Below are 16,143 nucleotides of genomic sequence, written 5' to 3' on the forward strand. Positions count from 1 at the left end.
TTGCTCTGTGTTGTGAAGATCCTGCAGCTTTGGGTCTGCAGGACTGGCCCCTTCACATGCTCCTGTAGATTATGGATGGGGTAGACGTTGGCCTGGGTCATCTCATAACCCTGGTTCTGGGCCTGAGTAGTTGCAGGGTTGGTCAGCCCGCCAGCTCTTACCCTGTCCTCAGCGCCAGGGTGAGCTCTCCAGCATTGATCACCCCTGGCAGCAATAAGCAAGGGGCGGGGTCATTTCTCCTACTTTCATGTCCTCAAATTTTGATCTTCCACACTTGGACCATCTACTGGGTTGCCCAAGAGAGGTGCAGGGCCCACTTTCCGGAATGCTTCAGCTGGTAAGAGCCAGGGTAGCTCCCTCGCTCTCCATAGGTGGCAGGGGTAAGGTGGTGGTGGTGGGGGCGCATTTTTCTCACATTCTTTCCACCACATTGCCCACAAGGAACAGGGTGGTGTGACTGGCTATCTCATTCTCACAGCTCAGGGCAAGCCTCTGCCAACAAGGTCAGCTCTGTGCTGCCACTGCGAGGATCAGGGCCCGCTTTCCTGAGTGCTGCGGCTGTTGAGGGGGGGGAGGTCTCCTCCCTCATCTGTTGCAGGCAGCAAGGGACTTGGGAGTAAAGGGGGACATCTGTCCCTCACCATGTCACCACATAACAGATGTGTAGTGGGGACAGCTCTCCCGTGCTCACAACTTCAGGGCTGGCTCACCCACACCTCCTCCAGCAGTGCCAGTTCCACCGTGCTGCCTAGGAGAGCTACAGGATTCCTTCTCCTCGAGTGTTGCAGCTGGTAAAGGGGAGGGTCAGCTCTCTTGCTAGCTTGAGGCGGTAGGGGTGAGTGGGGAGGGCATCTTTCCTTGATTCCCACAATCACACCTAAGACAAGGGAGGCAGTACCAGCTATGACCCTATCGTACCCTGAGGGCTAGCTCACCTGAGCCCCCTGTCTACAAGGTCAACTCAAGTGTGGTGCCCTAGCAAGGCACAGGACTGCTGAAGTTAATAAGGGGTTGAGTTAGGTCCCTCAACCTGCTGCAAGTGAGCAGCGCTGCGAGGAGGGTACCTTTCCCTCACCTGTGCCACATGTCGTCAGAGAGGGGCATGACCTGCTGTCTCATTCTCACACCCCCAGGGCCAGTTCTCTCATGCCTGAGTGAACAGGGTCAGCTCTGTTGTGCTGCCCAGATTAGGTGTAAGATCCTCTCACCTTAAGTTCTTCAGCCAGTGAGGGGCAGGACCAGTTCTCCCTAGCGTGGCAGACAGTGAAGGGTGGGGCCGACTCTTTGCAGCTCTATTCTTTCTGCCTTTTGTGTCATCAGGAGCCACAATCACCAATAGGGACCAAGGCTGTATCAGAGTCATGAACTCAGACATGAGCCCCAGCAGTTACCTAGGCCCAGATATCACCGTGGCTCTGGGTGGCAATCAACTTATCCACCTCAACCCACTCCTCACCTTTTTGCCTCTTCATATATGCCTCTGTCCACAGGACACGAACCATTCTGTGTCTCTCTCCCATGCCACACCATATTTGCTCTTCATAGTAATGCCCATCTGCCTGGCACCTTGCAGTGCCAGGTAGGTGCGCCAGTATTCTGGGCACAGTGCCCCAGGTCCCGGCGTGGGTCTCCTTGTCCCACTTAGACCCTCAAGCATAGCAGAATCATGCTTCCTCATCAAAGAGATAATAGTGTCCAGAGGTGCTAGGCAGGCTCCAATTTGGTGCAGAGATGTTGCTGGAGTCCTCTCCTGGGCAAGGCTACAAAGCCCAGGCTGTGATCTGTTGGGTTCTGCCTGGCCCAGCCACATAGCATGGCGCAGAGGTGTATCATCTCAGTTTTTGTTCATTTGTTGTTGGTTTGCCTGGAAGGATGCAGCTTTCTTCTTCTCCTCTTCCTTCCTCTCCTCCTCCTCCTTTTTCCCTTCTTCCAAAAACTTATATTCTTTTTAAATGAATTATATTTATTTTTTCACTTTTAATACCTCATGTAATAATGATAGATAAAACATACACAAGGGAAAGTTTTCTGGTTATTCTTAAAGCCCTTTGCCTATGTAAAGGGGTCTCTGTCATCCTTGTTTGAGAATTGTACTAGAGGATAAGTGATTTCTCTGAGTCTTAGAAGAGAGCACAAACAGCCTTATTAAGACATAAAGGAGGGACTTGTTTGTAGATAGTGGTACAAGGGTTAGGAAGGACACCATGGCTATGACCTTCTCATGACTAAACATGAGGCACTCTGGTAGGACTTCAGACTACGGCTTTTGTTTGTTGCAGGTAGGAGGGTTAAATACAGGATCTCCTAGTTAACATATTTACCATAGAGTGACTTCCTGAGTCCTCAGTGCTACTGGTAGCTTTATTTATCTATTAAAGATAGAAAGATGGAGAAGTAGAAGTGACCTATCAAAGATCATGGAGTGAGGCAGTGGGAGAATAGTCTGGTGCTTGGGTGTCTACATCTCTGCTGACTGAACTGACAGTAGGATGAGTCATTGATCAGTCCACCGTGGCATCACCAATGACAGCCATACCTTCCTGTAGAGTACAAATTGTCCAATCTTTTTTGCATTCTCTGTGACAAAAGATAACAACCTGTGTGTGGTGGCACATGCCTGGAATCTTAGCACTTGGGAGGCCAAAAGGGTCGATGGCAAGTTCAAGGACAGTGTTGTCTTCAGAGTGAGCATAAGGCCAGTGGGGGCTATATAGCAAGACTCTGTATCTAAAAGAACAGAAACACAAGCAAAAATAGGCATTCCTAATACCTTGAAAAGTATAGATACATTTAAAATTTTCTGATCACATGAAAACGTTATTAAGGCAAACTGAGATAAGTTATACCTGGGGAAAATATAGTGTTGCAAGAGGAGGCTACTTGTTCTGTTCCTGGTTGCTCAGCAGCTCAGACCCGAAATAATTACACAGAAACTGTATTACTTAAATCACTGCTTGGCCCATTAGCTCTAGCTTCTTATTGGCTAACTCTTATATCTTAATTTAACCCATTTCTAGTAATCTCTGTATCACCATGTGACTGTGGCTTACTGGGTAAAGTTCCCAGCGTCTGTCTCCAGTGGGGCTTCTCCCTGACTCCAACTCTTTTCTCCCAGCATTCAGTTTAGTTTTCCCTGCATACCTCTATTCCCTGTGCAGGGCCAAGACAGTTTCTTTATTAACCAACGGTATTCACAGCATGCAGAGGGGAATCCCACATCAATACAGTAAAATAAAGGTTGAGTTACCTTTATAAGCATAAAAGAGTCTGTGAAAGTAAGTATTTCTTGGTTGTTTTGATGGCCATGAGAAAAGGTCAAGGGCAATGTGTGTATTAGAAAGGGCATGATGTATGCACAGCAAGACTGGGAGCCACTGTCAGACAACTTCCCTGAGAGGACTATTTTCCTTTTGGTTATTGCAGTTGCTGGAGGTGAGCAATGAAAGACTGCTTGAAGCCTCACAGAGGCTGCTGGAGGGAAGGAAAGAACTTGAAGGGTTGTTTGACAGCAGGTCCTTGGCAGTTGGTAGTTGCCTATGGTAGTCTTTGTTTCCTCGATTTCAGCACCACGTGCCAGCTGAGGTCGCACAGAGATGAATTCTCTTCCACTCAGCTTCATTACACCTAGCAGATGGTGCTTTATGATTGTGAACTCAATTTTCAGAATAAGTGTTAATAGAAAAGACATAGTCCTTAAAATAAAAATGAGGAAATCGAGTAACTGGTCACTTATCAGGGCAGCTTTAAGACGGTTCTAGCTGGCCTGAAGGATAAAAGTTAAGTATGTTCTCAAAAGAAGTGAGACAGCATATTAGCTGGCCTCACCGGAAAGAAATGTTTGCATTGGAAGAAAAAAAACTAGATTGACAGAATTCAGCAAAAAGTGGTTTATTGCCAAACATTTGCTTCTCCCATTCCTCACCCCCAATATTTAAAATAGAAAATCTGTTCCAACAATACTTACCAGTGATACAAAAGGAAAACGGAAAAGAATGGAAAAGGCCCATGATTCAGGGATTTTCCAGTTATCACAAGTTAATTCAGCAACCAAATCCTAACAAAGTCACAATATTGAGTCACTTCATCAGCTCTGAGGTATAAGATTGGTGCTATGTGAATGTTTGGAAGGCAGGGCTCGACAGAGAAGATACGTTTATGTAACAACGCTATAACTCAGTGCCCTCACATTTTTCTGCACATGCTATCTTAATGGAAATTTACTGGAACTTTCTTGCCAGAGCAAACACATTCCAGCAAGAGTGAAAGACTTAATGTTCTTCTGTTCAGGTGCACCAGTTTTCTGTGTGCAGATAAACCACATTATTTGGTATTATTAGTTATTATACTTCTCGCAGTTCATAGGACTTATTGTCTCCAACAGGGACCATAGAGCCAGAGGTAGAAAACAAGAAAATGTCAGCCAATTTTGTCCTCCAATGAGAGAGAAAACAAAAGCAAAGGCATGATGCCTGCAAAGTTGTCATGAAATAGACAACAGCAAAAATGGGTGGGAAGCACAGCGAATCTGCTTTAGCTATCCAGACAGGCTGATCAAGGAGGCGGACCACACACAGCTGAGTGAAGCTTCTGAGCCTGGAAATGCAAACCTTTGTAAGAGGGCTGACATTTAATGAACTGTTTACAAATCAAGACTGAAAATCCCACAGTGACACCATGACTCCACAGTGACAAATGGGGCCAGTCACCTGGCTTGGCAGTTACATACACAGTGACATAAACAGGATGAGTGGGCTAGAAGGGAGGAGGAGCCCTTGAGTTAAGGATGGAGGAGGCCGACGATGGACACTGGATGAAAGAGATTGCCAGGCATTCTCTTCCACTTCCGCTTGCTAACCCTGTCCCTGAAGCCCACTCAGGTTGGTGGCAGGAAACCAGAGGTATTGTTTGTGAGGTAGGGCATCTCACTGTACAACCCAAGGTGGCCTTGAATTTGCAATCCTGCTGGCTTAGTACACTGAGTGTTGACTTGACTAGGGTAGGGTTCTACACCCTACTCCAAGGGGATGTGTCAATGATCCTTCTTTTTATCCTTACAAGCAGCATTAATAACGTACTGAAGATCTAAAAACCGGCCTTAATAAATATAACTTGCCTGGTAGCATATCACAGCTAATGGCTTGGTTGTGCTCCCTTTTTTCACAAGTGCCCTTTTTCCCCCTACCAAACCATTTGGAATCCAACCGGATGGACTTGTCAAGAGTTTAGGAACCTGCTCCTTCACATAGTGTTAGGGTCTCACTCTTTTAAATATCAGAAAGACCAGTTTAAATATGAGACTATGACTCATGGAATACTAAAGAATTTTATTTTATTATGTTTCTCTTTATTTTCAATATGTACAGGAAATAAAACCAGTCTAGCAAGTATTGCTTCTTAGTAGTTCTTGAGAGATTAAAAAAGCATTTGAAATTAGAATAATAAAACTCTTCTACCAATTATTATCCCCACTCAAATTGTAGTCTTTAAGAAGAAAAGAATTTTATATAAAGCGAAGACTCCAGAGATGAAAATGTACCTTTTTGAGGTACTTAAGGGTTATTTTCTTTCTATCTGTAAATTACAAGGATAAAAATTTCTATTTTATATAGTTTTTTATTGCAAATTATCATAATTCCATTTCAGAAGTAGGTGGGATGTGAGTATCATAAAAACTAGTTTACTTGAATTCATAAAAATCTCATTCAAGGGCCAATAAGGCAGTTAGTGGGTAAAGACACTTGCTGACAAACCTGGTGATCAGAGTTCAATCCCTGGGACCTACAGCATGGAAAGATAGAACTGATTTTCCCGAACTATCCTTTGACCTCCTCATATTCTCCATGACTCGGGAACCCTCTCCTGCCCAATAAAGAAATGTAAGGGAAACAAGTCTCATACCAATTTATCTTTTGTTTATAAATAGCAAGAGACAATTTTAATTTGTTCAGAATTTCCAGTAAATGAGTATTTAGCCATGTTAGAAATTATTTATAAGTCATGAGTCCATTTATAATTTTAAAAGTGCTTTCTTCAGTAGATTAGAACAGAAGATTTTGTAAGTTAACTTCTATATATTTCAGCACTAAAAATGAGATAGAAATTGAAATTAACTCTTTCCTGGTGGCAGTGATTGGCTATAAGTCGATTGAGTTGGTATATACATGTAATTGCAAAAAAATTATGCATTATATAAAATGTGTTCCTAATTTATTTGTGAATAGCTAATAACTAATAGCTAACTATTAGTTTCTAAATATAAAATTTTAGATTTAAATGAATCTAAGTGAAAGTGTAAGTTAGTAGTTGCTCCTGGTTCTTTGTTCTTCTTTTCTGTAGAGCCTGAAATTCAGATGAATCATCATACTGCTTCCCTTTTGGTGCCACTGACCATAAGTTAACAAAACATGGGTGAACTTTAGTTCCCAGTCTTCTCACCTTGGTGTTGTGATATTTTGGAAATAGTGCTCATTTCTCATGCTGCAATGAACCATATTTTGTTCTGTATTTATAGTCGCAGATATGGCCAGTACACCATGAACCAAGAAAGCTCCACCAAAGTTAAAGAGAGGCTTCCATTTGATCGATCGGGTTCCCAGGACTCTTTGGATGAAGTGTTGTCAATGGAGGACTATTGGACAGAACTAGAAAATATCAAGAAGTCTCATGAAAATCGCCAAGAAGGTCAAGAGGCCGTTGTTGTCAAAGAACCTGATGGTAATGACTAAGCAAATAAAACATTTGTGTATTAGTAGAAAATGGATGTCTAGAAAGGAAGGGAACAGACCCCAAGTAGTTGCCTTTGAACTTGAAGGTTACTAAGCAGTAGCAGATTTGAGTCCAGTTACCAGGTACAAGTGTTGTGGGCAAACTCATTGTTTATAACAATGGCTAAGTCCATTCCATTAAAAATTCAGTGAATTAGACTTGCTGTTTAAAATCATCCATGCTGACTTTAATTCTTTCCATAATATCCTAGCCTCATGGCTATTTGGTCTCCAAGAAGTGTGATGGCAGGCTCTTTATGTTGCACTGATTCTGTTTCTCTATTTGTTAAGTAGCTGAATTTGTTAGAACTATGTTGGTTTGCAGTCTGTTTTCTTCTAACTGAAACTTAGTTGGTGTAGCTCTTTCTGCTTTAAGGAAGAACAAATAAGTTCATGCTCCTTTTTCATATATGGTCATCCTTTGAGCACTTGAGGGTATGTATCTTGTTTCTAACCAATAGATTTCTACCTCTCAGATGTGCATAAGACACCTGTGAGGTTTTGAGACTTCAGGTAGACCTGGTCCTGTATCACTCAGCACAGTATCCAGATTGAAAACAGTACAGCTTGCTTTGCTGATGGCAGGGTGCAGATTTGGATGCTAGAGGAGAGCATTAGCATTTTCAGGTCCCTTAGTTGCTTCTTTCTAGAATTTAACAGATCAGTTTTGCTTACATTTCTTCCCAATGGTATTTTATATATAATTCATTATCTATTATATTTGATATTCTGGAAGAAACATGCAATAATACTTGACTTTTAAAATATTTTTCTTATTTTTTTACCAATTCTTTTAATACTTTAAAATTTTAAAAATTAAAATTAAAGACATCATCATATTTGTGATGCCAGATTTTTGTCATCAAAACTGTGGCTTTCTTTCTATGCTCTCCATGAACTTGTGTATATATGTTGGTGTATCAATAGATATATAAATGCCAAAAGGTAGTTATAATCAGTTCTGTGATCCACTAGTACAGACATCTTTAACTTAGAGTCTAATGAAGCACTGAATTAAAGTAACTCTAAATAGGGTTTTCTCCTTTGCTACAATGTTGCTTTAAAAACAATTTACCAGTAGTAATCTGGGTCAGCTTCAGCGCTCTTCTTACATAGGATCTCACTATGTAGCCCAGGATTACCTTGAACTTGTAATTCTCCTGCATCAGCCTTATAAGAGCTGGGATCACAGGTATGTGTCACTGTACCAGGCTTGGATACTTTCCTTAATTTAATATTTTTCAGATTGATAAAAGAAAAATCATATCAGCCAATCTGATTTCTCATATATTTTTCTGCCATTCTTTTCTAAACATTATAAGAAAAATCTATCTTATTTGGAATAATTAATAAATATCATCTTTTAGTGTAGTGATGTATTGCGGGCCTGCTTTTCATCCTGCCCACATGGTTAGCTTATGCCCCGAAATAACAACACACAAATTGTATTCTTTTAAACACTGCCTGGCCCATAATTTTCAGCCTCTTACTCACATCTTGACTAACCCATATCTAATTATCTGTGTAACACCACGAGCGGTGTCTTACCGGGAAAGATTCAGCATGTCTGACTTGGCTGCTGGCTTCATCGCATCTGGTTGTAGAGGCAGGGCAATTGTCTGAGCCATCTACCTCACTTCCTTCTTCCTGTTCTGTCTACTCTACCCACCTATTTTCTAACCTATTAGGCCAAGCAGTTTTCTTTATTAATTAACCAATGAAATCAACAGATTGATAGAAGACCCGCCTCCATCATTTCCCCTTTTTCTGTTTAAACAAAAAGGAAAGGCTTTAACTTTAACATAGTAAAATTACATATAACAAAACAGTTATCATGCAAAAATCACAGCTACAATATTTATATATACTTTATCTTTTATCATAACAAAGGAAAACAACTATAACTATCTATTCTTCTTCAGCTCCATCAAAGACTCCAGAAGGACACAATATTACCTAAGTAAATAAGAAATATGCAGTTTCCAAACTCTAGAAATGATAGAGACATCTCGCTGCCTGGACAGTCACCCAAAGTTCTTTTGTATTGTTGGGGCATCTATCTTCGACCTATAGGCCCACAGTATCCAGCAGACTTTCCCATGACGCAGGAAATTTCAAAGACAGTTCAGTCACTATCTGCTGTGTCCTGCAGAATGTCTCCCAGACTCTTTCATGAATCAGGAACCCAGAGAGATCATCTCACCTATAGGCAAGTTCAGCAGTCCTCTCTCTGCTGGTTCTTTGTGTTCAGTTTATCCAACAGTCCAGGCAAGAGCAGTTTCTTGCCCAAATGGCTATCAAACTCCATAAGGATCCTCTTCTATGCCCATCTTCCTCTTGAAGTAGATTGGTGCTGTTAGGAGCTGACGTGTCTCATTCTCATGAAAAGCCTTAAGTTATTAAAACATTTAAGTGCAATATTCTGTAGTCTTTGAAAGATATTAGGAATGCCTATCTAACTGAAATATATCTCTATATACCTAGAAAATTTAACTAACATGACTATAAGCTTTACTATTATCGATGATTATCCATTAATAACCTATATTTCCTAATTACACATTAAATTTTTAAAATGAACTACACAATCACAATACCTTAATCAGTATCAGAAATACATATACACATAACAAGTTTAAATCACTAAAGCAAAATCCATATCAATGCAAATTATTCATATCTATATCTCCCTTTAAATGTAAAAGAACATTTACAAACAATATTTGGGAATATGGGCGCAGTTATTTCTCTCCAAACTGCTTCCTGCTGAATGGGGACGCTGTTAGTCAGATTTTTCATGGTGTAACCTGTGTGCCAGGTTCATCTCAGTCATCAGTTGGGTGAAGTAATTTTCTGAAGATGTTCACAGCAACTTTTCAGGAGGGCATGGTCTATCATACCATATTGGGATAGAAGCAATCCAACAGGTCTCATTTTCTGTAAAAATAAAAGAAGAATCTCTTTTCCAAAGTATCATATCCTTAGATCCAAATTCTGAAGTCAAGGTATTTTCAAAATATCTATCTTGGATTAGTTCAGGAGCATTTATAAACAAATATCTTTTAGCAGCTGTTGCTTCTTCCTCAGCATTCAAACAATTCAAAGAGGCAGGGCGGTGGTGGCGTACGCCTTTAATCCCAGCACTCGGGAGGCAGAGGCAGGCGGATCTCTGAGTTCGAGGCCAGCCTGGTCTACAAGAGCTAGCTCCAGGACAGGCTCTAGAAACTACAGGGAAACCCTGTCTCGAAAAACAAAAAAACAAACAAACAAACAAAAAAAAAACAATTCAAAGAGAGCATAATAGTATACAGTATCAAGATTCTCTGTGTATTTTCCATCTTTATGTGGCTTTACTTTAACCTCTATTTCGTTTACTTTTACTTTTACTTTTTGAGACAGGTTCTCTGTATATCTTTGTCCTGGAATAACTCTGTAGACCAGGCTGTCCTTGAACTCCGAGATCCTTCTGCTTCTACTTCCCAAGTGCTGGGATTAACCAATGAAATCAACAGATTGATAGAAGACCCGCCTCCATCATTTTAGTGTGTGTTTTAAGAAAAAAGCAACTTGCCAGTTGCTCAGTGGGAAACACACATTTAAGTCTTATGTGTAGGAATGTACCTTTAGCTGTTTGAGAAATCTCCAAAGTTAAATTGAATTCACAGATGATGAAGAACAATGGGCATAATTATATATACTCATTTTTCTTGGATATTTTTATTATTACTATTGTTGACATGATCTCACTATGTAGCCCTGGCTGTCTTGGAACTCACTATATAGACCAAGCTGGTCCTCCACTCATGGAGATCTGACTGCCTCTGCCCCTTGTGCTGAGATTAAAGGAGTGAGCCACCATGTCTGCTTTTCTTAGGTTTTAAATAGTTTGTTTTTCTTCTATTTTTAAAGTACTAAAGACTATAATCATCTTGCTTTCCTTGGCATAATAATGCCAAGTCCTTCCCCCTCCCCCAAACTCTGGGTTTCTGCACCTGTAGCGTGTTTTAGCTCCTTAGCAGTAATGACAATGACTGGCTGTTTTTCTCCCGGCCAGGGCTTTTGACACTCGATTTCAACATTCAAGGAGCTGCTCCAGTGTAGAAAGGCAGAAATCATCCTCTAGTGATACAGATGATAGTATTTGCAAAGTGTCCCGACCTTTAGTCTTGAAGTAGCTCTGGTGGCCCTCATTTAGTTTACATAGGAAAAGGCAGAATTAACTTGAGGCCGCCTTGTTCAAACTGACATGGCTGTCAAGCTTCTGAAATGGACTAAAGACTCTTCTGTGTCTTTTGTGACCTGCTATTACTTTTTTATTTCTCTCTATAAACATGGTGCTTGGAGTTAACTCTAGTCTGGTTTTCCATCTGTTTTTCTACAAGCTTCTTTAGGCCTTAAAATACAGCATCCCTTGGTATCTAGGAATGATTTGTTCCAGTACCTCCAGAGCACCAAAAATCCACAGATACGTGTCTTTTATAAAGACACAGAATTTGTGTAAACCTATTTACATACTCTTGTACACTTTAAATCAGTTCTGTGTTATTCATAGTACGTGCTAACATCCTAAAGTACATTATATAGGTGTGATATTGTGTTTAGGGAATGACAAGAATTGAAATGTCCTCTTTAGTCAGGCCAGGTAGGGCATGCAGGTGTCTACTGTAGGAGATCAAAAATTTAGAGCCTGCCTGAGCTATGTAGTGAGACAGTGTCTAAAGAAAAATAAACAAACAAAACCCCAACAACAACAACAAAAATAAACAAAACACATACAAAAGAAAGGAAAAAATAGTTTGTACCCATGTTCAGTTCAGACACATTTGCGTTTAATAATATATTCAATCTAGTTCAGACACAGAGACCACAGATGTGGAAGGAACTATATTTAAGTTACAGCCGAATTTTTACTTTCCGTATTCTCAAGCAATTATCTAGTTAGTTTTCATACAAGCTCTTTTGTTATTGTTGTTGAAAGAAATGTGCTTTAAAAAATTCTTTAATATCTCCATTATCTCGTTTGAGAAAAAATGGAAAATTTATTTTGAAAATTGAATAGTTTTCCAATGCCCTGATATTTTTTCTTTTTACTAACTTGCCATATGCCTTACCAGCGACACAGAACCGAGAGAACAAACCCTTTTAGAGATTAATGTTGGACTCCAAGATAGCCTTGAATTTAAGCCAAGAAACTAGATCTGCCTGTGTGCTCTCAGCCCCAACTTCCTGCGCCACCCGCTGAAGCAAGTTATCTCTTTATGGCTCGCTAGCCTCTAGAAAGAGCGCAGTACCGCCCTCCTTAGTTAATATGCAGGAAGTTGTGGAGGTTAATTACATGTGAAGCAATTTAAAATTTTTTAATTAAGTATATATGAAATTGACCCAAAATTTGCTATCACTATGGCCAGAGTAGATGGCAGTTGTCCAAGTTTCAGATAATGATTCTCAGCACTGGCTTGGTTGTAATAGAAGCCTTTCAGTCAGGATTTCTGATAGTCGAAAAACATGAATATTCTTATACTTTGTGGTTGCAAAATGATGTGTTTCTTTCTTTTACAAAACTATTTTAGAGGGAGAACTGGAGGAGGAATGGCTCAAGGAGGCTGGGTTGTCCAATCTCTTTGGAGAGTCGGCTGATGACCCCCAGGATAGCATCGCGTTTTTATCCACGCTGACCCGGACTCAGGCGGCAGCTGTTCAGAAACGGGTAGAAACGGTCTCCCAGACCTTGAGGAAGAAAAACAAACAGCACCACATTCCTGACGTCAGAGACATATTTGCTCAACAGAGAGAAGCACAAGAAAAAGTAAGATTCTTTACTGATAGTATGGCAAAGGCTTGGACTCATCGGAACCAATCCAGTTCCTTCAAGATCATTGCAAACTGAATGAGCACCTAGCGTCTACCCCGTGTCAAAGTGCTTTGCCGGCAGTGTGCCAATGTTCTTGATTGAGTTTTGCCATTTAGAAGGTACCCAGTGAGGCAAATACCTAAGGAAGTTCAAATTCAGTGCAATAATTCTGTGGTCGGTAGGATGGAGTCCTGGGAGCATTTAGATGTGCCTGTCACACCACTGGGTGTGACAGAGTGGGGGTGAAGGCCTTCCACACAGCCTGCCTGCATGTTGTTTCTGATAGAAAAGCAGGAGGGGGGGGGGGGCATGTTTTCTCTTTTCTTGGTTTTCCAAGACAGGTTTCATCTGTGTAGCCCTGGTTGTCCTGGAACACACTCGCCAGTATTTGCCTCTAACTCACAGAGATCCCCCTGCCTCTGCCTCCCAGGTACATATGAATTAAAAGTATATACCACCACTGCCTGGTCCTTATATAGTATTGCTAGAAGAAATCTTTGAATTTCCAACCAACCCAAGGATGAATGGAAGTGTGGTATGAGGAAACAGATGGCACCTGAACGGTGAAGTTGGGACCTTGAGAGAAGGATTACCCTCTTTGTGGCAAACTTTATGCACCTCCCATGGCATATAGATTTGAGTTAAGACAAACCCAGATGGTTAGTGTTTTCATGCTGGATTCGGGTGGAAACAGAAGAGTGGTAAATACAGAGATTTTAGGGAGGTGGTAGAAGTAGTAGACCCATGTGGCCCTCACAGTGCTATGCAGAATAGCCAGTTGATAGATCATTCATTGCTTGTCTGTGAGGAAATAAGGGGCTTGCATTGCACTGAAATGATCGTACTTATGCAAGTCTTGCTACCAACAAGGGAAAGTCAGCTGAACTAAATGGTGTTTTTAAGAGCACAGAAAATTTGCCTTCTGGCCCCATCAGCTCTGGTTTCGAAAACCCACAGAAGTCATTGGGAGGGTAACAAAAGGATTCTTGAATAATGGGTCTAATGACAACATTAGCAGTAGCAATTGCTGCCACAGCTACTGAGCTAACGGCTTCACCTGCTTTATCTCATTGAATCCACACAGCTGTCTTATGAGTGAGGTGTTATCATTGCCATCCTACTGCTGAGGTTCATAGACTTTAAGTAACGTGCTCAATGTCCCGTAGATGCTAAACCCAATTTTGTCTGACTTTAAGGCACTCTTCCTCCTGCTGTATTTCCACTTCCAAACATGACTCTGATGCCGAGCAGCCTGAATTTGAGAACCCATTTATAGTATAAGCAAAGGGCAATAAAATTTTCATGATTCTTCATAAAAAGTCAAATGGAAGAGCTTATATTTAAGGCACCTTTTTGGGGGTGCCTTAAATATAACATTCTCCTTCCTTCTATCTATAAGTCTATAGAGGATTGGCCTTTCATGGCACAGTGAACACAGTCGGGAATTCTTTTTTTCTTTTTTTTTTTTTTTTGGTTTTTCGAGACAGGATTTCTCTGCAGCTTTGGAGCCTGTCCTGGAACTAGCTCTTGTAGACCAGGTTGGCCTGTAACGCACAGAGATCCGCCTGCTTCTGCCTCCTAAGTGTTGGGATTAAAGACGTGCGCCACCACCGCCCGGCTTAGGGATTCTACTTTTACATATAGATATATATTTAGAGTATGTGGTCAGACTGTTTTTGTTAGTGACGGAAGATAGGCATGCAGGTGGATACATTTAGGTATTAAATTCCCTAGTGTCAGCATGAACTTCGTGCTTAAGTGTGAACACTGAAAAGCTGAACACACATTTATTCCAGAAGAGAAGAGCCACAAACAAAGAGAGAGGCTTTAGGGATGGGGAATGGAAGATCGTCTTCTAGAGGGCGGTGTATTGCAATCAAAGGTGTCCAACAAAAGAAAGCATTATCTTAAAATGCTTGTGTTATTTCTCTCTTAATGAGACCAGCAGATAATAAAAACCAATTATTTCAGATTCTAAACCACATGGGCTAGACTTTTCCAGGAATTTGTTGAAAAAAAAAATAATGTTTCTTCTAGCACCAAGTGACAACATTGTCCTGGAGACTGGCAGGAATCCCACACCATGTATTTATTAAAGTTCAGCTCTCTGCCCATTCCTGCTTTACACATCCTCTGAGTTTTCTAGGTGGACAGAGCCAAAGAGGAAGCAATGCTTTTTAATTAGGAAAGAAATGTCATATTGTATAGCTTTATCATTCAGTTTTCCATAACTGGAAACCTCGTTCTGTCCTTCAGCCCTGGTAGATGTCCCAAATAACCACTGGCTAGTAAGCAAACAAGCAAGAATTCCCTGACTGTGTTCACTGTGCCATGAAAGGCCAATCCTCTATAGACTTATAGATAGAAGGAAGGAGAATGTTATATTGCAGTCAACTAAGGTATACCTTTGACCATGCCATGTGTCACGTCGGTGACATGCCATTTACTGCTCGTTGTCTTCAGCACTACAGGCATCTAGCTCATATGTTAATGACTTATTGGCACCAGCCCTGGTGATTTTTGTAAAACTGTGGGTGAGGGAGAAGGGTCTTTTGTGGATAACAGCTTGAGGTTCATTGTGTTTAGAGGAAACTAGAAGGACTAATTTATTTTAATGTAGAAATGGAATCCAATAGAGTGATTATCAAAAATAATGCCCTCAAATAGGCCTCTTTGTATGGTTGCCCGAGACTCCCTTTTCTGATCTTCTAAAACCCTCTAGAAAAGGAAGAATTGCTGTCTGACCACAGGCATGGGTGGAGTCAATCCTGGCTCACCATGTATATCAACCCCTGAAGGGCCGTCTTTGTAGGTCAACCCCACTCTCTAAAATAGACACAAAATTAGGAGGGCAAACTTGTTTGAGATCAGAGGGGGGGGTCCCATGAGAGTGAGGGGGAATAAGAGAAGGTCCTGGCGGTATTGAATATGATCAAAATATATGCTTGTGTGAATTTCTAAAAAATATTTTATAACCATCAACAAAAGATGTGTATAATACAGTGATTTTTTTTATCATCACAATAAATTATTACACATTTTTATTATGCTTCCCATAGTAAGCTCATATCTGCCAGCAATTGCTCCTTATATTCTGCTGAATATTCAGGCAAACATGGGTCTTTCGGTCCGTTTGACCTTTTCTAGACTTTTTCATAAACATGGAATTATAATATACATGGCTGTCTGACTATTCCTTTCACGTAGCATAATATTTTCAGAGTTTATTCATGTTGAAGCATGATTTGGAACTTTAATTTTTGTTGTTGTTGCTAAATGTTATGTCATGGTAAGAATAGATGACATATATCCACTTACCACTGGATATTGCTAACATTCCTCCTTCATCTAGACAGTGGTGTTTCATGTGACAAGGGTATTCTTGACATCTTTTGCCATTCCCAGTTGTTGACATCTTTTGCCATTCCCAGTTGTGCTTGGTATATGTCTCCCTGTTACGGGTAATCACACGCTTGCTGCATGGTTGTCTATTGATGGTAACCTTGGCACTTTATCTCCTTACTGTGA

At 40.9% G+C, this 16,143-nt stretch overlaps 1 protein-coding gene across 1 annotated transcript in view; it reads left to right on the plus strand.

Moving 5' to 3' along the window:
- Positions 1 to 16,143, plus strand: part of Arhgap18 (Rho GTPase activating protein 18) — a 145,168-nt gene that overhangs the window by 71,254 nt on the left and 57,771 nt on the right. Inside the window, exons 2-3 of the mRNA XM_038339380.1 lie at positions 6,512 to 6,714; positions 12,335 to 12,570. Of these exons, the coding sequence (XP_038195308.1) occupies positions 6,512 to 6,714; positions 12,335 to 12,570 (439 nt within the window). The remainder of the gene's footprint in view (positions 1 to 6,511; positions 6,715 to 12,334; positions 12,571 to 16,143) is intronic.

Source organism: Arvicola amphibius, chromosome 8 (genome assembly GCF_903992535.2).
Source record: "Arvicola amphibius chromosome 8, mArvAmp1.2, whole genome shotgun sequence".
Classification (NCBI taxonomy): domain Eukaryota; kingdom Metazoa; phylum Chordata; class Mammalia; order Rodentia; family Cricetidae; genus Arvicola; species Arvicola amphibius.